Source organism: Haliaeetus albicilla, chromosome 7 (genome assembly GCF_947461875.1).
Source record: "Haliaeetus albicilla chromosome 7, bHalAlb1.1, whole genome shotgun sequence".
In the NCBI taxonomy this organism is placed as follows: domain Eukaryota; kingdom Metazoa; phylum Chordata; class Aves; order Accipitriformes; family Accipitridae; genus Haliaeetus; species Haliaeetus albicilla.
In genome coordinates this window covers 24,464,948-24,489,630 of record NC_091489.1, presented here as the reverse complement: position 1 = coordinate 24,489,630, position 24,683 = coordinate 24,464,948, and the positions used below count along the sequence as shown (strand labels likewise).

The 24,683-nt window shown below is 40.9% G+C and overlaps 1 protein-coding gene across 7 annotated transcripts in view; it reads right to left on the bottom strand.

The window, feature by feature from the left end:
- The window catches only part of SAMD3 (sterile alpha motif domain containing 3), a 60,705-nt gene extending 36,916 nt beyond the window's left edge, over nucleotides 1-23,789 (bottom strand). The window contains exons 1-5 of one of the 7 annotated variants that reach the window (XM_069787366.1): nucleotides 23,681-23,789; nucleotides 22,822-22,878; nucleotides 6,325-6,426; nucleotides 1,237-1,342; nucleotides 297-486 (exon numbers count right to left, since the gene is read on the bottom strand). In XM_069787366.1, the coding sequence (XP_069643467.1) occupies nucleotides 297-486; nucleotides 1,237-1,315 (269 nt within the window). In that variant the 5' untranslated portion in view covers nucleotides 1,316-1,342; nucleotides 6,325-6,426; nucleotides 22,822-22,878; nucleotides 23,681-23,789. Of the gene's footprint in view, nucleotides 1-296; nucleotides 487-1,236; nucleotides 1,343-1,431; nucleotides 1,723-1,751; nucleotides 1,962-2,103; nucleotides 2,489-6,324; nucleotides 6,427-22,821; nucleotides 22,879-23,680 lie in introns of those variants that run through there. The other 6 variants (XM_069787372.1, XM_069787367.1, XM_069787368.1 and 3 more) reach the window with 6 other exon arrangements.
- Between the last annotated feature and the right edge of the window lie 894 nt (nucleotides 23,790-24,683).

The following is a 24,683-nucleotide window of genomic DNA, read 5'->3' as shown; positions in this document are numbered from 1 at the left end:
ATTTTAGCTACAGTGAAGGTTTGATGATGCTTCATCCAAATGAAAACTAGGTCCTAGAACTGGAAACGAAGAGCAGCTTAAATTAATTAATGGTGGTGTTCAGGAATGTTGATGCCTTGCTTAAAACCACGAGGTAATAACCTTATTTTGCATTTGACATGCTGTTAGAGATATCTGAAGTTTAAAAAACAGTTACAGCTTACAGCTATAGAGCTAATAAATGCCAGTTTTACAATGCTATGAAAAGAATACAACTATACCCAGACTGATATTTTCTGTGCCATGCACAAACTCACCCACTGATTACTTCTGGAAATTTTGGAGAAGCTGTTTCACAGCAGTATGTAAGGGATTCTAGCCCACTTTTTTGTTGCTGGTATTTATTAATCAGGTCCATCAGCACTGCCTGGTGCCCAATCTTCTTCACCAGCTGCTGCACCATACGATCATTAAGAGCCAGCAGAGCTGCTCCACTTACTTCTTCTTCTGCAGATTGAAGGGGTTTAAAGAATTACTGTAAAATAACTTAATAGTTACAGTAACATTCTATGTGCCTAAAAACGTGATGATGGAGGACAGGTCAAAGGCAAGGATGCTTTCTACTGCTGACAGTCTTCATCTGCTAAAAAGATAATGTTTTATCTACTGTTCTTTCCCAAGCAGTGACAGAAGTTCTAGTCACTGGCCGCATACCTTCCCCTGACAAAAAGCCAAGCCTGAAACATCCAGAAGCAGTGAGCTGACTGTTTTAATGCTTTAAATCAGGCTTTGCTTAGACTGTTAGTTAATGAAGGAAAGCAAGCTTTTTAAGCGAGCACGCAACAAATAGCCTGTTCACATAACAGTTCCTCATGCACTCTTTTGTGGAGTACTTAGGCACAAAACATTTACACACTTCAGTTGCATTATTTAAAAAGATTTATACAATATAAAATAGGCCCTGACAAGCCTGTTAAACTGCCAGCTCTGATTTGAGAAGGTGTATCTATTTATATACAGGCTTAAACTCACTCACCAGCATTTCTCAGAGACTTCATAATAAAGCTGCACACTTATTCTGATTTATTAGATCTATGTCAGTTCTCACCCTAATAAATTTCTATAAAAGCCTGAAGTTTGCATAAATATACATGCCCCCAAAACAAGGTAGGCAGTGCCAATGAAAGGCACAGAAAGAAACACCAAACACCACCACACACCACCACCACCTCCCTCCCAAACAACAAAAATGCTTACCACGAAACTTAGGAACTAGTTCTCCTAAATTTCTCTGTCTCAACCAGTTGCAGACTTGATCAACTGACCAACTTTCCATCCTTAGGTGTTGCAATGCTAAATTCTGCTGTGAAATTAAGAGAGAGGATTATTTTCATACTGAACTCCAACATTTCATAGGAAAAAAATACACTCAGCAAATAACGTTACATTTACATGCTCCAAATAAACATAGTGCAAAATAATCCAACTAATGCCTGTTGCAAGTGGCAGTTTCCTCGGCTCCCCTTCTTCACCTCCTCTCCCTTTCCTGCTTTCCCTCCACTCTAAGAGACAGCCTCATTCCTTATAAAACACGACCTGCTCCAGTACCATTAACACCCAGGTTTCCACACAGAGAAGAAAAAAGGTGTGAAATTCACCACCACCACGCTCGCTCATCAGGAAACGGCTGACATTTTACAGAAAAGAAAAAAAAAACAAAACAAACCACCCAAACCAACCAACCCACCATCAGATAAAAGTCTGTCACATACATGTTTATCGTAAATCAAGCACCTTAACCCTCTCTGCACCGCCAAGCAGGTACTCGAGCAAATACTCAACCCTCAATTACCACCAATTAGGCGCAATAAAGCTCCTGGAAAAGGGAGGGGAGAGGACTAGTCCCCCCGGTTTTCGCTAGTGCCATCCCTCAGGCTCCTGCCCTGCCGGGGAAGCTGCAGCGGCCGGCCTGGGCCGGAGGAGCGCCAGGAGCGGGTCCCCGACCCCCAGGCCTGGGCCCAGCGGGGACCGTGTGTGCCCCCGCCCCGACTGGCCTGAAGGGCGGCGGGCGGTTCGACCGCATGCCAAAATCAACAGCAGCCTCCTCGGCAGAGGGTAACTTACAAAGGGAAAGCTTGTCCTGCTCTGCCAGCTCCTTGACAGCAGAAAACTCCTTCCGAGGGTGATTTTCCTATTAATGTGTTTTAGCTCTGCGACATAAAGGAGCACCAAGGGCTCCAGGAGCAGGCTTGCAATCCACAGCTAACGACATTAGAGGAAATTACTCGAGCAGGTTTTTCAGATGAGAACGCCAGTGTCTGGCACCGTTGGCCAAACATTTCCATTCTTAAAATACATCCACGCGCATACCCAGAGCCTGCAGTGAACTCTAAGCTAACATGAGGATTCACCCACACAAGCCTCATCAGGATCTGGTCTAGTGCACTATAAGAAAAATGAGCACCATCCTCGAATAAAAACATTTCCGTTTTCATCCTTCAGCAGCGGAGACCCCCAAAATAGATGCACTTCAGTTTATGCTCTTGCGCCAGTAGACTTCAGCAACTTAAAAGGGTTAAGTTTAAGAGGAACGTCTTTTTGAATTACATGAGTGGATTTATTTGATATGACAACAGTAGCCGTGCAACTCCTCCCCCAGGCTAAGCAGCAATAACGGGGTGTGAAAAGTCATTATTTGTTGAGAACTGTGGTGTAAATTAAAAATCACACCTTCCTGTCACACTTCTTACTTCCTTGCAAAGAGTAGGGCAAAAAAAAAGTCTCCAAAAACTTGAAAGATAAAACTGAATGCAAAGCAGAAAGACACTTGCCTTGTCAACCAAGCCGTATAAAAGTAGAGAGAGATATTAAGGTGGTGGAAAGGTCACTGCTTCATCCCATAAGAAGACTAGCATCCTAGAATAGTCCTGCTAAAGCAGACAGGCAGATACCAACGTTTCAAAAAGTGTCAAGCGAACTACAGCCATGCACAACAGTATGCACATTTAGCCCTCTGGGGCTAACTCTACAGCAAAATGTCTATTTGCACATGGAAATGCAGGCTGTACGCTTTAGGGGGGGAAGGAAGGGATAACAGTTTAAAGGCTGTTTTAAAAAAGTCAGATTATACGTATTAAGGGTCACTACACAAAAATACTTTGAAATGCTTCTCAAATGTGATTTCGCTTACTTGCATATCCTAGAGATAAAGGAGCTAGGCAAAGAGCACACCAGTCTTCTAGCAGCGTTATGGAAGCAGTGAGAAAGACCGCACATGGACGCTGATACTTCATTAATGATTCTATTTATTACAGTAGCATCAAAAGACTATCAAGTGAAGGGTTCCCTGTGCTCAGTGTGGTAAAACACATGAATATTTATATTCTTCAATCAACTCTTAGAAGTCAGAACAACAAAAAACCAACAATGGCAGCATTTTAAAGACAGACTGTATTTTAGCAATTTATAGCATAACTTTAAGTCAGATTCAGAACAGTTCTCAGTGCGAGTGATCCCTGTCTGTTAATAAATACAGTCAATCACTGGGACCCATTTCTTCAAACACCTGGAGTGTGTGTCTATCATGAGGACTTAATCAAACCTGGTTAATGAAATTAATGAAAATTAATTTTCCCTAGGATGAGTCAGGACAACACTTGCTTTTACTGTAAAATCCTTCAAGACTGACAGATGAAAATCTTGGGTTTTAATCAGATCAAGCTAAAGACCTCTCTATGGTACAGTTTTCTGCTGATGTAGTTGGTTACACAATAGCAAGAGATGAGGTTTCTGACCAGCACGCCTGTGCTGGCAGATCCATACTGTGCGAGCACTAATTTACCCTGCAGCTTGTTTTACGAGAAGATATAATGAGCTACCATCAACTTGAAGTGACACTTCTAAATGAATAAACCTATATGTCAAAACATTTTAGATGGGAAAAGTGAGTTGTTATATCTACTTTACATGTTGACTTGTGAGAGAGTCTATGGCATAACAGACTACAAATACAGCAGCCTCTAACAGGCCTCTACATGGATGTCACTGAGGTCGGAATTAAGGTTAATTTTAGTACATTTTTAGTACAAGAGTGAGGAATGTGATGTGTGCACATCTATGCATCGCAGCTATGTGGCACATTTTGTACAGGGCCAGGTCTCAAAGTTGCAAGCGTGATAAGTAGGAATTGGTGCATACCAAAGATAGAAGCAAAGTATCCCTTGTGCATTTTTTTGATGCTCTCCTAATTTGGTTTTATCTATGTATGCATTACAGAGACTTTATTATTTTCTTGCTAGTTACTACCAAGCTATTTTAAAAATAATTAAAAATATATTCAAGCAACTTTATACAAGGCAGAATATGTCATCTTGGATCCAGTGCTGAGTTATCATGAAAAGAACATCAGTTGTCCACAAATCTTTTCAATAACATCTAGGGAAATACTCCAAGAGAGCACTTCTGTAACCCTCCCCACCCCCTGAAGAAAATGCCGACAACTTATTGCTGACATTTATCAGGGACACGCTCACACAGATGGCCGAAAGCAGCAATGTGAGGGGAGGGAAAGAAAATTCGTATACCAATGTAGGACCAAATCTTAAAGTGGATATTCCAGTTCTTATTTCTGTGCTATTGTAGAGTAAGACACATGGAGCTGCAAGATCAGGAGACAAACAAACGTACAGCACATGCAAGAGAAAACCCATATCACCTAAGAGTAAGGCTAAATGAGAAGCTCTAGGAAGGAAACATGCAAACCCATTCCTCAGCTGTCAATAAATGGGAACAAGCCAGACAGCCCTTCTAAACCTTGATCAGAGTTAAGGGGAGTATCAAGGGTTCTGCACATGCCTGTCTGTTGAGCTTATCAAGCAGACGAATTCCTCTGCTGGAGGAATTAACTCCAAAGAATATTATAAAAAATCAACTCTTTCCTTAATACATGTGCTTCTGATTAAATATGCTATTTCTAGTATCCAAGTTTTTACTATATGAACTTTAAAAATATTTTCATCTCTACTATCTACAGTATTACTGGAAAAATGAGCTGACCCACTTCAGCAACAAGATTGAACTGAAGAACCAAGTTGTCCTTCCTGTTACAGCTGTACAAGTTATTTTGTAATTTGAAAGGAAGAAAGCAAAGTTAATTTGACTGTGTTTTAAAGTGATTTAATAGTCATGCAGATGAGACTCTGTCCTTGTTATCACTGGCAACCGTGCACAAGCCATGAAATAATACATTTAGCTGTAGAATAAAATGCCTTTTTTTTTTTAAGAACACAACTTCTGAAAATTAAGCCCCTGTAAAACCAGACCATTTTATATTTAACTTTAAGAAAACTGTGTCAAATTAAAAAAACAAAGTTACTGGATATGGAGAGCAGGAAAAAAGTCAAGTAAAGGTTAAAAATTCATGAATCACAGAAATGAGATCTCATATACCATAAAGAAGGCAATCAGACTGAAGATCTTCATTACAACACAAGGACTGCTTCAGAAAACTCAAGAAAAAAGTAATTTCTTCTTGTAAGTGATATCACACTGACTTTCCTCCCAGAAGTACAAATTTCTCATCAGGACCATCAGTACTGTCAATCATGTCACTGTTTGCTGGCTCAGCAAGGGACTCCAGCTCCTGTCACCGTGCAGTGCAGAGACCTCTGACACTAAAACCCTGCAGTGTGATTCCACAGTAGCCTAAATCACAGCAGTAGTAATCCAGCCCTTTTCTTTGCAGCCATCTGTATGATCATGCAATCAGCAGTGTGGGCTAAGCTGAAAACATAATTTTGTGGTATGGTGAGTTTTGGATGGATCAGTGCCTTTAACCAGCTCCCTGGCCAATTGGGTGAAAAAAGATGGTTGAACCATATCCCTAGATTCATCGAGGCGTAATATTGATCATTGTTACAATGCATTATAACAATGAAGATTTCTATCTTAATGGCGCATTGATTTGTAAAGTTGGGCCAGAAACCCAAACTATGAGTAACAACTATTCCACCTCCAAAAAAAAAAATTGGGAAGTGTATGCATCTCATTTCCCTCAAATCATTTTGCTCAAATTATACTGGCTCTGCTTTTTGCAAGATTACTCTTGCTCCCACTCGAAGCCCATTCAAGCTTTCCTGGTGAATAAGACTAATAAAATGTGCAATACTCATAATAATGAGGCTAATCCATTAATTACTGAGAAGGATTGATGCAAGGTTCTATTTGTTATTTTTTTGCTCCACGTTTGATTTAGAATCATAAACCAGTTCAGAGAGCTGAACCAGCAGTCAGTCGTAATGACCTTACCAAAAAAATGGTTAAGGTTAACTGAAAATAACAGCTTACCAAGTCTATTCTGATGAAAAAGGCTTGGTGGCAATTTATAAGTGGTTCAGTTGGCAGATCCTCGAAGGTGCTAATGTTTGACAAAGCTGCTCTCTGTTGTTCCTAAGGGATGGATACAGAAACCTTTTTAGCCTGGGTAACATCTAGAAAATGCTGCATATCCTTAAGTGAGTCTGTATAGCTGAACTATGACAGAAGTTGGGGCTCCCATGTGCAACCACATGGATACACGACATTTACATGGTTTTCCCAGCAAGTGATCTACACAGCACTTACACCTTCGGTACACAAGAGGTGTTATAAAACATATCACTTGAATTTTGTTCACATTCTTCAATTGTTTTTATTCTGTATTATACCCTGCACTCAAAGTAAGATTTTTCAGCCATGTTTAAACAGTGAAGCAACACACCAGTACAGTTGGAATACATTTTAAAGTGGAAAAAATATGTAGGAGGATTTATACCTCAACTCCATACTTGCACTGTCCTTCCAGATTCACAGGGACTGCAATAAACAATTGCACATCTCTTTAAAACAAGTCTTGCATCAATGCAAGATTTTGTCAAGCAGTGACTCAGTTGTGCCCAAAGTCGGGATTTGACTTCTCACTGGGAAGGGTCTTCGCTACTCTCTGTGTAATGTAGCATCATCAGGCACGGCCACGTGTCTGAGATAGCCCAACCTCAAAAAGAGCTACTAGCTAGGTCCAGAAATGTTTACGAGGCAGCAAAGAAACAAGAACCTCAACAAAGTTTTTGAATTCTCCTGGCATTTGATCAGTTGGATGAATCAGCCAGGTAGAGGAGTGAGAGTTACTGGGAAGACATACAAGGAAACCCTGAAACTGAAAAAACTGCCCTCATCGGTCAAGACAGGCGACTGCACGCAATCAAGTTTTGGCCAGCCAGTGAGAACCTGTCCAGAGGTCCCTTTTCAGCTGGTCACTGCATAACTGGGAAAACTAGAGCCCGCTACACCTTATGAATAGTTAGTAGGATGCTGGCAGCTCATCAGCACTTTGAAAGAGTAAAACAAGTGAATGTGCTTGAAGCACAGGAACCAGGTCTGATTAGCTCAGGTGAAAGAACCTCTGGATTTTGTTTGGCTGGTGCTGAAGACAGACGGCTGTGGGGTGGCTAGGGGCACGGCTGGTCTCTCCTGCCCTAGCCCGCCCTTCCTCCCCCGGTCAGCTGGGCAGGACACCCTGGGCAGGAGTCATGCACCTCCTCGGTAAGAGATACCAATTTCTTTTAGGGATCACCGAGTCAAAGAGCGGAGCACTGCTGCTAAGCAGTGCATGCCGCCTGGCACTTCTGGATTGCTATTTTAGCATGATTGAGGACTGCTGAATTATATGGTTACTAACCACTGACAGCATTCCTCCTCCAGTTTATCCATCATGTGGATACAGAGACAATGATGAATAATTAAGTTTTAACACATTTCATGACGCACATTTTTTGTTTTGTACTCTTAATTCATAATGACGGATCCAGTCAGTCAAGGATTTTTGTTTTAAGGAATTGTGTTGGCATATGAAGCCAGGTGAGGTGGGTATGATTGAGCTAGATGGTAAAAACAAAACAGGCTGTCTCATAGGCCTGTTTTATACACTAGAAGCAGCGGTTTAACTAATTTGGCATCCATTGGTGCAAACTCTTTATGTAAAAGGTGTTCTAAAGGATGAACTAAATAATGCAGTATTAATCCAAAATAAATGTCCCCACAGGCTGATTGCATTTATTTAGTTCATTGATGTTTAGGGCATACACAGCTCATTTCTTACAATATTACCACACCACACTGGTCATTACTGCCCACTGCCTGTGTGTTACTGTCTCCTTGTCATATTCAGATGAAGAAGACATGTAAACACTCCACAACTGATACAAGAATGTTAGCTGAAAACACCAGTGGAAAGATAATCAGTAATCTCTATCTGCACGATGGAGATAGGGAACTGGAAAGTTGGAAAATCTGTAAACCCCTATTTTGTTGTGATAGTGTAATCATGACATAAGTAAAAGAATTCACAAGCCCACTTCAGAGGACTGTTTCATCCTGCTTTTTGCCCTTTTTTCAGCTATGCTAATTTATGATGACTTGGAGAAAACCCCACCCCAAACATATAAGGACCTATGTAGGTATAACCATTTGTCCTAGTGACAAGAGTGTAAATTTCCCAGGCTAAGGATCTACTAAGATTGTATCCTTAGACAGTCTATCAATTAGCAAGCCCACAGTCCAGCTGATTGCTGTAATCTGCACTTTTTAGGACTTCTTCTGTAAAGAGGAACCCCTCAGTTTCAAAGACTCACTGCAGGTTGCCCCACAGCCTCTTGGTTAGCACACAGGATCCATGAAAACTGCTCTTAAATCCCTGCTTCAGATTAGGTTGAGCAGGGATTTGGGAATATACCTTACACCTTCAGGCTGTCAAATGTTACAGAATGGGGTGGGACAGCTGTTGGAGGGGAAAGTATGGCAGAAAAAGCCTGACCTCAGCTTCAATACCTTCTCCAGGAGAGGGGCCAGGAGTGAGGATCTCAAGGGAAAGTAAACCCCTTGCTCCAGGCTGAAGATAGGTAGATATAGTGTATTCAAAACAGCCACATAATGCTCGTGTTATGCTTGTATGGCAAATTAATGAAGTTAAACTTGTTTTCCAAAATAGCTAGAAGAAATCAGCTTTGTGATTTAGTCTCAGGCAGTTACAATGTATGTGGGAAAATGTAAGGGTTCACTGATTTAGCTTTGTTTCACTCATTTTGTGGCTCCTAAACCTACGCATTTTATAAATAAATCTTTTCTGACTATAGGTCTTTTTTGCATTGCAGACAGTCAGACTGAAGCAATACAACACCAAAAGAGGTGTGAAATTCTTCTGCATGTGTCTTAAGTAGAGTGCTAATGTCAAAACATCATTTCACTGTTAAAATGCTAATAAATTTAAGCAAATCCATATCTCAAACAGTGACACACATTGCAAGTTATTTGTATTTAGTTATACACACTGGCCAAAGACACTAAAACATACTTTGGTATATATGGTTCAGCAGTCAAGGATAATCAGTATACCAAGATCTTTCCCCCCACCCCCACCAAAGTCACATTGGCTGGCTTTAACAAAACCAGGATTTACAGCACTTTTCTACCCAGCAAATGGCACAGGGGTGCTTCTGTGGCAGGTAGTCAATGTTGCTATAGTCTGCATTTCGACTTTCTCTGACAAATACCAGGAAAATTCTATTCTGAAATAATTTTTCCTTCCATAAATACATCACAATATTGTTGTATTGATATTCCCAGCCATTGTTTTCTCAGTTGCATCATCCTCAGGATCATACCAAAAGAAAGCACAGACAGCTTACTGACACACAGCCAGTATATATACACTTACACACAGATATATTAGTAAGCTTTTATGGATGCAGTAGTATAAAGATAGGCATGCACACTCAAATAAGTATTTATGGACACCATAAAATCATGGCATTTGTGATCAGAATGCAAGAAAACCTATCAAAATTACTTTGTTTTCCTTTTTGAATGGAAGACCAGAATAACCATTTCCCCAAACACCCATGATCTAATTAAAAATACGGTATTAACTTTATGTAAGCAAGTAAACTGCTTGGAATTTGTTACTCCTATGTTTCACCATATCTGTTACTAGGTATACTACCATTCAGGGATATATTGTAAGATGTTAATAAAGTAGCTGTCAAATACAGCCTAGGTGAATACTTAAAACTGGGCATTTATGAGAGTCACTGTGATGTGGAAACCATGCTTAGTATAGAATCAAAAAACTTTCAGAGATGAATATGTTTTTTGGTCCAAAACTTTATGCTAATTCATGTCATTAAAGAATAAAACATTATCTTCCCTTTTCTCTTTGTTTGATTAAAGAAAAAGCCCTATGCAGTCCCTGTGCCTGGCAGCTGCCTTCTGGATGCTCTGTGGCTCAACTGATGTAAGCACTGGGAGTGCTGTTGAGAAACAAGCCACTGCCACTGAAAGAAGATGTCCATGTCCCTCTCTTCTGTCTCCTCATTTTCCCACCCATGCTGCACCCATCCCTGCTGCCAGCACAAATGCTTTCTGCCCATACCAGCCAGATCAGGGGACCAACACCACTGAAAACTGAGAAGATGGAGAGTTTTCTGTCACATCTGGTCCCCCATCTGGTTCATCGTACAGCCATAAGAATACTTGTGCTGATGAAAGGGAGGTGGTGGTGCAAGGATGACAATGAGCTACCAGGGGTTTATGGGGGAAGACTTCTTCATTTTGGTAACAGTGTTGGCTTAAAATATCTATTGAACTAGTGCCTGATTTAAATAAGGATGTAGACAAACAGTCATTTTGGAAAGAGCTGCCTTCATGTGAAGCATTACCTTCAGCTGCTTATTGTTTCTCGGTTGGAAAGCTGTTGAAACCAAGCTGTCTGGGTACTCCTGTATGCCAGTTTAGCTATGCAGTAGGTAATCACTGGCACAGTAGGCATGATACCTTAAATCACCACAGCTGTTTTTTCACAATGAGTCTGACCAAAACTTCAGATGCCAAGTGGGTGAGTCTTTATCATCTTTAGAGTCACACTGATATCCATATTTGCAGCAGTTCTTACAAATCGTATGGGTAGGAATGTCTGGTAGGGCGTAAATGAGGGAAAGTAGGATTTCCCTCAGGTTAGGGGCAGGCTTGCCTCTGGGATCCTCCAGACACTTAATCTCATCATGCCTTCTTGCTCCCGGAGTCCTGGGAAATGGCTGGTACTGTGGTTTCTCTGTTTTTCTGAGGGTGACATTGCTGCTGCTGTTCGCTCAGTCTCAGTCTTCTGCAAACTGAGTGTTCATCAGATCCAAATTCAGTGCAGAACAGATTCAGTCTTTGGGCTTGATGTGAGTCTGTGGGGCTCCATTTACATGTTGGCAGCAGAAATGGCTGGGCCGGTCACTTAGGAAGTCAATGCTCTGGCCATGTGTTACTGCTGCTTGGCAGCTTGTTACTCTCTGGTCTCAAACAGCCAATGGAAGAGAATGCATTCATGGCCAATTTAATATAAAGTCAGGGCTTAAATCCTCTTTGTTAGTTTAACTTAAGTTGTTGGACTCCAGTGGGCAGACAGGTTTCATTACCATTTTGATGTGGATGAGATAGTCGTTAGCAATAGATGAGGGGTGAAATGGGAAATCAGCATTACTAGGCAACCTGAATGATTTAAGACTGCTGGTATTTGGAATTTCTCACATTATACTTGCAGATCTCGTATTCCTTACAAGTGCAGACAGATGTTTCTTTTTTCATATCTTCTTGCCTAAGTGTAGTTGGGAATTTAGGATCTTTAATAACATCCTCAAAATCTCGAGTCCTTCTCCTGCCACAGCATGAGGTCTGGGTGTTGTAGTGCTGGAGCTCAGACATCTTATCATAGCTCATGCCAGTCCAGCACCGTGCAAGGCTGTGTCTAGAACATAGCATAGCACAGGACAGGTTCTCTGTGGCTGTAAAAAGGGTGTTCGTGTCTCTGCAGAATATGGAGGTGGGTTGCTCTTCATTCACTCCAACCCACGGACACCATGGTTCACCCTCCAGCCCGTGCTCTGGGGTCCTGGGTGAACCTGGGGAGAGTTCAGCAGCGTTTTCGTCCCGCTGCCTGGCGCAGAGCAGGGAGATGGTGGGGAAAGCACAGCTGCACAAGCAGCCTCGAAACAGGTCCTGACAATTATTTGTGTCTTCTTTTTCTGTCATTGAAAATTCTGGCAACCTCAGGATTGCTTTGCCCTTTGCATTGCCTTGTCCTACGTCAGCTGAGGGTTGTCCGTGTTCTTAACTGCCAGTGTTATACAGATGTTAAGATTAGATGGTTAAATGTATCTTTACAGCCTTAAAGTTTATGAAGTATCTAAAACTCAGCTATAACTTGAAGGGCTAAAAATAATGCTGATTGTTATTACTTATGTAATTAAAAATGTAATTAAGGCAATCAAAGGGTAGCACAGTGACTGCTAAATGAAGTTTCGAATGCTACCATACAGCAATACTGCTATCACACTTATTTTATCATTTTTATAAATGCTTGTAAAGATACAAGGTATATTATTAATTATGTTTTGCAAAGCTGTCTGCAAATCCAGTTTTACTGAGAGGAAATAATTAGCTACATTCCCGGTTTTGACTCCTAGGATCTCTTAACATTGAAGAATTACATCAAACTGCTCCAAAGAGATTAATAGCTTTTCATCAGTATTTCTATAATGCATGTCCGTGCTAGAGTAGTGAATTATGAAGGCAAGCCACAGGTAATTCTGCATTACTTTAAAATACTGAGCTATAAACTGGGTTAGTTTAAGAACTGCTTCACAACCCCCTCAACTTTCTTTGCTGTACAGATAGCAAATTTCAGAAGAGACCCCTGAAAGTTCCCCAGCTGCCTGTGTTTGTGTGTGTGTATGTAATATTCTAACACAATCTTATTTACAGTAACAGTTTTTGGAAATAACTGGCTATTGTTCCCTATTTGGAAGGATAAAGTAAAAGAATTGAAGTAAAAGGAAATTTTGGGTGACTGAGAATGTGACCTTTGACCGTAGTACATGAGCTGAAATAGCACAAATGAAACGCTTGTGGCTGGGGACAACAGGAATGAAAGGAACAACTCCGAATGTTCAAAAACTACAAGAACAATGCAGAATAAAACTGGTTTTAAAAGTGTGCAGCCAAGAATGTTAACTTGCTCCTTTGTGCCAAGCATATTTTATATGTATTGTTGGTTTTGACCAAACAGTGATCATATTTTATAGAATTTGAACATAGTAAAAAGTATCATAGAACACTGTTGGAGCTAACAGCCTTATTCAGCATAAGCAGGTGGTAACAAAACAGGGGTTTTATTGTATTTTTTTTTTGACAGTGAATTCTTGCTAGCTATTTTCCAACAGTACTGATATTGTATGTTTGAAGGGCACCCTTATGTCTTTTGAAAATGACAGCAATAACAAACTTCTGGGTTCCATGGAGTTCCAAGAAAAAAATAGACTGTCTTCTTGTACCTGCCTTCTGGATCCTCTCCTGGCAAAAACCATGCCTTATTTTATAAATATTGTTTAAAATACAATGTGTAATTGCTCTGGTGAAATTTCCCATGTTACTGCCACTGTCAATTAGCAAAAATGTTTCACGTTCTGCTCTTGTTGAAGCAGGCGATGAAGCCATGCTGTGCTATGCTGGTTTCAGACAAAGCTGTGTTAGAGAAGAGAGCAAAGGACTGGAAGCGCCATGCTAGCCCCTGTACTGCATGTAGCGAACAGTTCTTACTTAATAAAATACTACTGTCGTGGGCTATTTTTTATTACAGCTGAGACTTTGGACTCTAGAGTGGCAACACTGAAGTAAACCACGTAGACTAGATGGCACTGCTGTGTTAAGCAAGTCCCTGTGACCGTCCCTGTGACCGTGCCTCATGCACCACGTGGAACGGTTCTGTATTCCCATCACTCCGGTCTGGCTCCTCACCGTTCCTGGACTACGGGCTCCCACAGCTTGGCTGCAGGCTCAGTGCCTGCTCAGAAAGGGCCAGGCTGGTTTCTGCTGCTTGGTCTGAGCCGGTAGCAATTGCACATTGTAGTTGATGAGGAATAAAATGGCATCAGTCTTGCCTGTACTTGCAATCGTGCTGTCAATGCATCTTGTCTGTGGCTCTGATGCTGGTAGTTGCTAGGCAAAATTGGTGGTTTCTGCCTTGCAGATGCTTACCTAAGACCCCAGGACACCTCTAAAGAAGTACGTTTAGATGCCATTGAGGAAGAGAAGAGAAAGGAAGACTCTGCTACAAGACAGACTGGGGCAGTTCCCAGGGCCAGGAACAAATAAACTGCTTGAAGGGATGTTCTGGTCAGACTAGGCCAGTTTGGCCACGAGCATTATGAAGCTGCTGGTTTTAATTTGCTGACAGCAGTCTATGAAGATCCCCTCACTTGATACCCAACATGGTTTGTTCACTGTATAGGGAACCTGGATGTCTCTCTCAGAACTAGGGATTTTATGACACTATAATTTGTCTAGGAGTTAAATGTGAAACACCTTGAAGTGGTAGTGAATTGGTTCACCTTGGTGTGAAATCATGGCAGTTGATAACAGTGTTTCCATGGGGATAGATTTTCTCCCTTACTTTTATTTGAAAAGTTCAACCCACACTAAAATAATCTGCATCAGAGAAAATCTAATATTGCAGTGGCATAAACTGTATCTGGTGCCCTGATAATTATGCTACTGGGTACGTAGAGAGAGAAAGACCTAACTTTTAAAACACAGATGCTTTAAATATTCCCAGAGCAGAGCTTTCTTTTAAATTATGTTCCTCCATTAAAAGGAATATAAGATGTTGCTTGAAAGAATGGAGATTAGTTCGATAGCTGTATCAGTAGCTATAGTTAAAGCTATACCTGAAGCAATAGTTTTAGTTACACTTATTGTTAACATACATGGGGGTCATGGGAACTGGTTCAGTAGACTGGTAAAAGAAAATGTTAACTAAGCCATCTGTCAACTTACTAAAGCTTTGATGCAGGACACTTGCCAGTTACCCTTTCTATGACTGACATTTTCCTAATACCATGCAAAATTATGCATTAATTGTTTTTGCTATAATCTTACTGGGCTGCTATTACTCATTTATTTAAATGCGTCCTAAGACATCAACTGCAGTCAAAACAATTTGTTACTAGCTCAGACTTCCTAATGCTCCTCGGTTTTTACAACTTTGAGTGTATCAGAAATTGTGATTCACCTTCAGCCCAAGGATAGCATATTTAATTAACATTTCACAAACCTTTTCCAGTAATTCTATATCTGGAAAAAGTTGTACACGTATAATCTCTACCCCCAAATATTCCTTATGTTAAAGTCAGCTGAGGGATTAATTTTATTTCAAGTAAAAACCCCCAAAACCTGAACTTTGTAAAACCCTGATGACTACTTCAGAAAATAAACTTGAATCATAGAATCACAGAATATCCTGAGTTGGAGGGGACCCATGAGGATCATCAAGTCCAATTCCTGACTCCACACAGGGCAATCTAAAAGTTAAACCATATATCTGATGATGTTGTCCAAATGCTTCTTGGACACCGAAAGCCTGGGGCCCTGACTGCTTCCCTGGGGGGCTTGTTTCAGTGCTTGCAAAAAAGTAGACATTAAAAGAGATGATCTGAAATTTGGCAGGGTAGTAGTCTTGGAATTTCAGATGTGCCTTTTCCGTCTCAATAACAAAATGCCTGCATTGGCAAAGTTATAAATTGCCTACAAACATCTACTTTTTTTTTTTTGTTTTTACCCTGCTGATGGTGTAGTTAATGTTGGTTTTAGTCCTCTCAACACAGGCATATTAAGGAATTCGTTACTAAATTTAAGGCAACAATAGTGAAGTGATAAGTTGTTTCAAGCCTTGATGTTTCAGTTTGCTTAGAGTGTACTCTTTCAAGCCAAACCCAGCTGGTATGGAGACATTAGAAGCGTAGGTGCTTAAATGAAAAGCACCTACCTTCTTTTCTTTCTCTTTGTAAAACACTTTATTTTGCTGGTGACAACCGTAACTATGCCACTTTTACAGACATTGTGTTACAAAGAAGTTTCTAAATTTACCACTTGTTTTCATACACAATTTATCATTCTTCTAAGCTTTATTATCAGGTTTTGCTGTCTGCATTTATTACCAAACTCTTGTTCAAACTCTCAAAAACAGTTACAAAATATTAACCAGGGAAATATGTCCTCTAGTCTCACATCTTGGAAGCGATTTCTGCTATTTAACTTATTGGCTATGACATCTTTTTTAGCAAAATAGATGAGGAAAGATCATTTGAATCTAAGGCTTTGATTTTTTTTTTTTTAAATCAGTTTTCATTGTTTAAATGTGCTTTAAATCATAAAGTTAAATTCTTCTGGGCAGAGCAGAAGTTAGTGCTGTAGACTTGATCTCATAGAGTACAATCAACTCTACAATTGGATATGACAGGAGGAGCAATGAAAATCGTAACACATACCAAGAAGAAAATCTGTTTGTTAAAACACAAAACCCAAGCCACTGGATCCAGTGCTTATAAGCTTTCTGATCAGTATGCCCTTAAAAATCGTCTTGATAATTTGAACCCGCTAATTCTGTGGCACTGTTAAGTTTAAATGGCTTTTAAAGTGTGGTGATGATGTTTAAGGACACCTCTTCCAACTTGAACTTGACCAATTTGTGAGGACTAGCAGCAGTGATCATAATCCTGTCTTAAGTACACTGAACCATTACCAGACTATAGCTGCAAGCAGCTTGCACAAAATAAAACTGTCCAAATGAATACGTTATGGAGAAAAAAAAGCAATAAATAGAACCTACGACTTTCTTTGCAGGCCACATTCACGTGAGACTTCAAGCTATGGGCTCTACGGTAGCCTAAACTGATCACGGCATGGATGTTTTTCTTCCTGTTGCCCCAGCTGGTAGCACTGATGCAGGGAAGGGAGGACCATGTCGTCTGGGGTCAGATCAGTTTAAACAGGTCTGGAACGGTCTCCCTGCTTGCACTGAGGGCTGTTTCTGCTCCCTGCTCGTATGACCCATTTCTGAGTGTCTGGTAAGGAAGTACAGACCTTCATGACCTTTGTCTGAAGGAATACAAACTTCACAGCATATTAAGTTAATCTGCACTTATGTTCATCTGCAGTGCCTGCTGTTTTGGCAGCCTTGCATCCTCACGTGTCTGGCTGGTTCGTTTATCCATGTGGCCTTTACTGTCCTGGGGCTGACTAGATACCATCTCCTGCTGGAAAGCTTTCTGTGCAGTTGAAAGCATTCTGAATTTGAGGGTACATCACCTTCATGTGTGTATATAAGGCACCTCTATGTGCCTTATATAGAGCAATACACCACTGGTCTCCTTGTCTTTTGGGAAGAGGTGATGATTTGTTCTTTTGTACAAATGTCATAGCAATGGTCTTTACAAAGCTGTCACTACAGTGTTTGCTTAGCAAAGTTGTGTCTGCCCTGCAATGTGGGACCACAGGAAAAAAACTAACAGTCTCCCGAGAATGAAAAGAAAAAAAGCAGCCCTCCGGCACTAGTTGTTCTTTGTTTATTATTATGTGGGGCTGGACTAGGCTTTATTTGCCAGACACTTCTGCCTGCCTGTGGCTTGGAAAAGGGTACTGAGATACTGCAGTATGGAGATGATGCCAGGATCAGCATGGAGTCTGATAACAGTCACTTAAATACCAGAGCCTCCTTGTTATGCAAAGCTCTCTGAGAAGGTTACAGACAAGACTCCTTGGTCTGCCAGATTTCTGGATGGGAGTCCATCTTTTTGGGATGGGAATCTGGTCACATTTGGTTTTCGTTATAAATATTTTGTTTAACTTTCTATGATACACGTTGTGTCTTTTTTACTCATAACTAGAATATTGCTTATGTCAGGGAGGGATCATTCTTGCCTGTGCATTTAGAGATTTTCTGTACTTAACCAGGTCACCAGACAGAAACCATTTCTTTCTTGTTCTACACTTATTCTTGCTTATGGGGAGCTGGGGGTACGGTTGTTCTATACTCACAACAGTGACCTCTTCTTCCTGCCTGCCCCATGTATAGTGCAGACTTTGAATTATGATAATGACTGTATTTATCTCAAAACTTGGTAAATGCTCTTTTAAGACTGCATAGAAAGTTATGGAATACATTACAAAGCTCTGTGGAATAGTATGGTGAGAGGCCTTTCGGTTTCATAGCACAAAAGCGTAGCATTTCAGCAGGACAACTGGATGGCTTTGTGTGTATGTGGGGAGTGGTGGTGTCTCACACAAAACTCAGCAATTCTGGTGTTCTGCTTATTGAATGCCTAGGCGTGCACAACTAATAAGGCACTTGTAAGGTGACAGGCTTAGGTCACTGCACCCCCTAATAATTTCAAAAGTTGTTGTAACTCCATTCATGTCACTGCAAACTTTGTGCATGTCTGCAGGGGGTACAAAATGCAACTTTTGTGCATAAAAGTACTCTGTTGTAGCTCCAGCATCAGAAGGAGAGTCACTATGTTTTTCATTTCAGAATAGGTAGCTCTGGCCTTTCAAACCCAAAGGATGTCAGGTGGGACCATGCTGCTGAATGATGTCAGTGCGTACCTCGCTGTGCTCCCTTTAGGCCTTTTGAAATAGGCATTTGCTCTGATTCTTCATCAGTGACGTCTCTTCTGACATAAGGACTGCCTGCAGAGGTGTAAAAACGTAGCTGCTAAATGCTTCTCCCTTCCACCTCACTGCCCATCCTTTGTGATAAGAAGTGGCTGAGGATTCTTAAGGCTGAGGAGAAGAGCAGAGAGGCACCATGACCGTGTTGCTGGCAGTGTGCAATGTCCAAAGAGACTGGACAGAAAGGTTCATGGTTAGGGAATGAAGAAATGTGATTTGTAGAAAGTGTGAATAGTCTGAGAACCTTCTGGAAAACATGTAATGCTCCCCATTTTTTCCTCTGAAACCTCTCCCCTGCCTTATGTGGCTCCATCTGATGTGGCACTGAACACCTCTTACTCATAATTTTTGCTAACCACAGATCCTCCTACCCAGAAATTTTACTTGGATAATGCCACATCTGAGCTGCTATACCAATGCTGAGTCCTGCCATGTCCTTCCATCTCTCAAGTGCGATCAGGAGAAAACTTGCAATAATATCTCCTGGACCTGTATGGCCCAAAGACCTTCTCCCTCTTCTTTCTCTCAAAGTAGTAGCATTGGACCTACATTACCAGGCACCCCTTGCAAAGGTTGCTTTTGGGGACCTTGGCAGGACTATTTAGAAATAGTAATATGGCTTGCATTCAGATTACACACTTTCACCAGAGAAGGAGTAGCCTTCTCTCTGCCTTGGTTTAACTGCCCTTCAGCCTCCTCTGTGCATTTTCAGTGTAGAAAGGATTCTGTGAGGTCTGACTGATTCTGTGATCTCACATGATTGACCATTCTCTCTTTTCATTCCTTTAGAGGAATCTGCAGAAATAGCACCTAAATTGCATCATTAGGTAATTGTACAACTGGCACCTTCAAGGTGACAAGCATATCGCTGTACTACTGTACTAGAATCTCCATCCAATCCTCACTGAAACATTACCACTGCGAATCCAAACATCCACCCAGACAAGACTCATCTTCCTTCAGGACTTTATACTTGCAGTACCTCCAGCACCTCCAGCAGTCACCTGCTCCTGCTGTTGGACTGCCAAATGTTGCCCTAGTGGTGGTGTTGATTCTGGAGGTGCTCTTGATCATATTTTTTGAAGATTAAAAAAGACACCAGTTTTATGCAGCAATGTGGTTTGATACTGTTAGAGCAAGATCATTATATATATCACTATATATGTATTTTGAGGAAACATGTGGCCAACTGTGGATTATCCTTAGGAGTTATGCACCTGCAGAACTGCATCGCAGGGAAAATATCTGTGTAAGACATCACTGTTAATAAAATAACATTACTGTGCATGCATTCTGAAGTAACTCATAGTCAATTGAGATATCAGTGAATGTGGCGTAGCTTAGGCTTTCTGCTTGGCTATTGCTGCTAATTTAATAGCTTTTTGAAGTACCAAAGCAGTTCTAAAGTCTCTCTAAAGTGGGAAATGAATGTCATACTGTATAGGATTATTATAAACCGTGTCTTTGGTTCACAGGATGTCATATAATCCTGCATTTAGGATTACATACGACATTCTGCTACTGATTTACCAGAAATAAAAGCAGATAATTGCCTATTGGAAAGTGGCAGGTCTAGAAGAGCTTACATTTTGTACTGAAGGTTCCCAAATGTTTGACAAACTACGTAAGAATTCCTCATTCTCCTATTCCTGTTTTTAGCTACCTTGAATAGAAAAAAGCAGGCTTTGTTCACAAGAGCCTTTCTTCAATATTTCTTAATACTATAGCTACTTTTTAACACAGATAAGATGAAAAATGACTCTACCAGTTGATACCTTTGTTAGGATAAATTCTAGGATATAATGATTAGTAACAACTCTTACAAAGAATGAACTGCAAAGTACTTTAAACACTACAAGTGCTCAAGATCTCCATTCTACATCTGATCTGGAAAATCAAATGCTCTTCAGGCTCAGAGAGATAGAGGTGCATTGTCTGGCCGTGCCCTGCGCCTCATCAGCGCAGCGTGAACTGGCTTCTCATTCAGCTCCATTTATAATTATTTTTGTCTGTGTGAGCATGTGGGTGTGTGTGTGGGGTGTCTAAGTGCCAGCAGCTGGAGCAGGACCATGCGTCACAGGGCCGTGGGTCTGCGTGACAGCAGGGCAAGTGGCTTGGGAGCCAGAGCGGGGTGTGTGTGTGCGTGTCTGTGGGCATGAGACAAACAGGGAGAGCAAGGATCCGGGCACACGGCGGGGTGCGTGACTCACCAGCTAAGCTCACTTACTGGGGGCATCCACTCTGTGTGTGCATGTTTGTGTGCTCGGGGGGGGGTGCGTGCGCTGGGGTGTGTAAGGGGGTCCCACACACAGGTGCCAGCAGCTGGGGAGACTGAGGACCCAAGGCCAGATACAGGGTGGACTGTGCCTAAGCCCAGCTACCAGAGGGATCCCCACTGCACACGTGCATGTGTATTTCCCACTAGCAGACCAACATCCAGATCAGTCAGAGAGCAGGACAGGATGAGGCTGTTGGTGCTTGTGCGAGTGCTGTGGCTTCTGCGTTGAGCTGTGTGGTGGGCAGTGTATTTATGTATATACGTGTTGTGTACATGTGTGTGCACCTACTGGGGACACGTGTATGCCTGTGCCTACTGGGGACACATGCTACTGCTCAGTCCTGGGGGCACGGAGCTGCGGCAGCCTCGCCGCTGTTGGGCTGCTGGATTTGGCAACCCTGAACACGTGCTTTGGCAGCTGATGACATTTGCCACTGAGCTGCACGGCTGCTATGATCAACCCAAAGCAAGGCTGACCATTTAGCCTAACTCCTGTTATCGCTGCTGCCAGCCAAAAATTCCAGAAACTTCAGCACCCAAAATAGTCTGCTTCTCTAAAACACTGGCCCTAAAGGAAAGTTTAAAGCACCAGAGTTGGGTCCAGTAGGGCTACCTGTGTATAACACAGCCCTAAGACTAAACAAACATCTCCAGTTACATAGAAACACTTAGATTAGTAAGGTGACAATTTAGGAAATGAAACACAGGAGTTGAAAGGTATTGGATCAGCTTCTCTCAATCTAAATTTCATATATACTCCAATCTTACACAGGCTTCATACTGTTAAATCTCAGGCTGGCTTACACTCCCTTGTTCCTGAGTGCTAACTTACTGTAGACATGCTTAAAGTCAGCCTTACAATACTTATAGATTTTATATATATCTCCAATGTGAAATGGTTTTTTTGTGAGCCACAGATGTATCTATGCTGATGTAAGCTTTGATGAAACGTGGTCTGGGGAGCTACACACATGAACTGTACTAGGATTCTGAGATGGGTCGATGACATCCAAATTGGGATTAACCTCCCAGCATTTTAGACCTGCTCAGCCTGTTCCTTGTTCATTCCGATTGTCCTTTATTAAATGAAAAACACATAATGACAGTGTGCAATTACTCATCTCGGAAACAGATGACCTGGATTTAGACCATCTTCAGTCTGAGGGTGGTGGGACTACCAGACTGTGGAACAGACTGGTGTGAGGCACTTCCAGGACAAGTCAGCTCCAGCTTCAGCGGCCAGAGCGGACTCCCCTTTGCAAAAGTGGAACACAATTTTATGAAGACAAAGAGCAAACAAGAGGCAACCCTAACTGCAGACTGGAAACAAGAAAATTGGCCCTGAAACAAATGTATATTATACAGTCCTGTGATCAACCAATTGTCTTTATTTTTCTAGCCTTATTTTGATATGGTAGAGGGAGAATAAGTGTATAGGATGAGGAGTTTCAGGGCATATTTCTAGGATTTGAATAGGGCATTAAGATTGCACAGCTGCTATGTAATTATTCACTTATCTGGGAAGGACTCTAAATGTTAGATGACAAGGGGTTATGCCATGGATTTCCTTATGGAATGCTAATTACTGTTAGCAAGAATTGATTTCACTGTGGATCAGCTGCTATTGTTCCCCAGTAATAATCATTTTACTCAGCATTTTCCTGCACTAAGATGCACATCAGAGAAAAAAAAAAAAAAATTAAAGCCCACTGAATGTGTGATTTTCTTAGATGATATCCAAGCAGTCTTTCTTCCTTAAAAAAGTGTTTGCAAACAGGGGCTGATATGCTTGTTGGGCAGATGATTTCTATTAAAAACAGTTTGGCAAACATATGGATTAAGTCCTGCAGCTACAGAAGAACCCAGTTCAATTAAAGTAAATGGCAAGCGCATTGATTTTGTGTAGGAACAAACCCAGGATGGTTGGTAAAACAGTGACATTTTAACCATTAGAGAGAACACGAAGATTGAAAATAGATGCTTACATGAACAGTGGCCTTAGACTTTATGATTATGAATTTTTGGAATTCTGTAGGATGATCCTACAAGAAAAGGGTATTAAATGATTAACAACAGTGCCCAAGCTCAAAGCACTAGCATTTTACAATAGTTGTATCTGGCTATCTTAAACCAAATTTTAAAGAAAATTGTAATGCATTTTATATATTTCTAGCCTCTTATTTTATTGAAATGGTTCTTAAAACAAAGCTTTTTCTGCTCTCAAAAAAAAGGGAGTTAAATCTCTTTATAAACAAAAGTATTATTGGAGACAGTACAGATTCACTAGGTGGCAGCATAGTTAGTAATTGTCTGAAAAATCAATCTCATATTTCATGCATGTTTTAGGTACTTTTTGGCCAAGCTGGATATGAAAACAGGTAGAAAAATAGCCTCTTAGAAAGCTAATGTAAATAAAATAAATAAAATAAAATAATTGTAATATATCATTCTTTCAGAACATGTTTTAATTTAAGGTTATGCTCTGTATCTGAGATAAATGACATACATGTTTTATGGTGTGGTAAAGATCCAGAATAGAACAGAAAAAATAAAATTCCTAAAAAAACGTTCAACCATAGCTTTTAATCAAGTCTGTAGCAGATGAAATCTGAATTGCAGCTTCAGAATGGTAAAAAAAATAAAAGGAAAAAAAGGTAATAGTCCACTGTTAAAAGGCATTAGAAGTAATCTGAAGTAATCTGAGTTGGCCCTAGCCAAGGGAGAGATTTAGTCAAAATTGCACTTCAGGAGATATAATCACTGCCTGTGTTCTCCAGAACCAGGTATAGGGCAAACAGCATGGTGCCAAATGGAAGAACAAAGTGAGCAGAGAAGGAAGCTTACCTCTGCAGCTGACCATCTTCCAAGCTACGCTGATGCTGTGAACTTGTAGCTGAAGTCGCCTGGCTGGGCGTGAGACTGAAAATGGATCTTCTCTGGTTGCAAGATCCTCTCTGATTTCATGTTTTTACTGTAAATGACAGCTTTTTTTTTTCTTCTCTTTAGATGAAAAACTAGGTTAAAACCTTCTCAGCAAGGAAATTGGATATGAAAATACATTGGTAAATGGATTGAAATAATTCAGTCTTCTCAACTTCAAAGGTTCAGATGAGCTGATTGGCCCTTCTCGCCTCTGTACACACCTTACAATTGACAGTCATAAATTCAGAATGGATAATGATGAATTACTAAAATGTTCTGTAAGCAAGGTCTTTCCTGGTACAAATCAATATAATTATCCAATAATCTCTGTTCTGCAATGCTGCTTTCAGCCAGTTACACCTAATGCGTGTTTGCAATGGCACTGCTGCTAACTGCCAGCCATGCAGTACTTAGGCAACCTTTTCTTTGTCTACTTTCCCCTCATTAACGACTGTGAGATCGGTTACTTTATATTCTAACCTTTAGGACTAATCTCTGCCCTGCTAAGTCGGGCTTTTTTTCTTACCAGTTTCTCTGAGGCAACTTTGCAGTGTAGTTTGTTGTTTTTTTTTTCTTGTGCCTTTGACAACTCTCTTTCCCCTAGGAAAGGAACAGGTGTGGTGGATGACAGATAGCGACACAGTCCTGAGCTAAATTCTGGTCCTGGTATTTCATCACAGGGATTGGCTACCGTTCACAAACTGCCTGAGCTGTGCACTTGCTGTTTAGGGTCTGAGCATCATCCCCTGATAAAATTACAGTTGTGTTCGATCAGGATTGATGCATGCTTTTAGACTTTTGACTTTTGGCAAAGAGAAGACCTATGGCTCAGAAATTACACGTAATACATTGTAGATGTTGCTGTTTATAATGAAATTGAACAGATTTTGTATTTTTACAGGGGATAGGAGTAATGGAAAATACT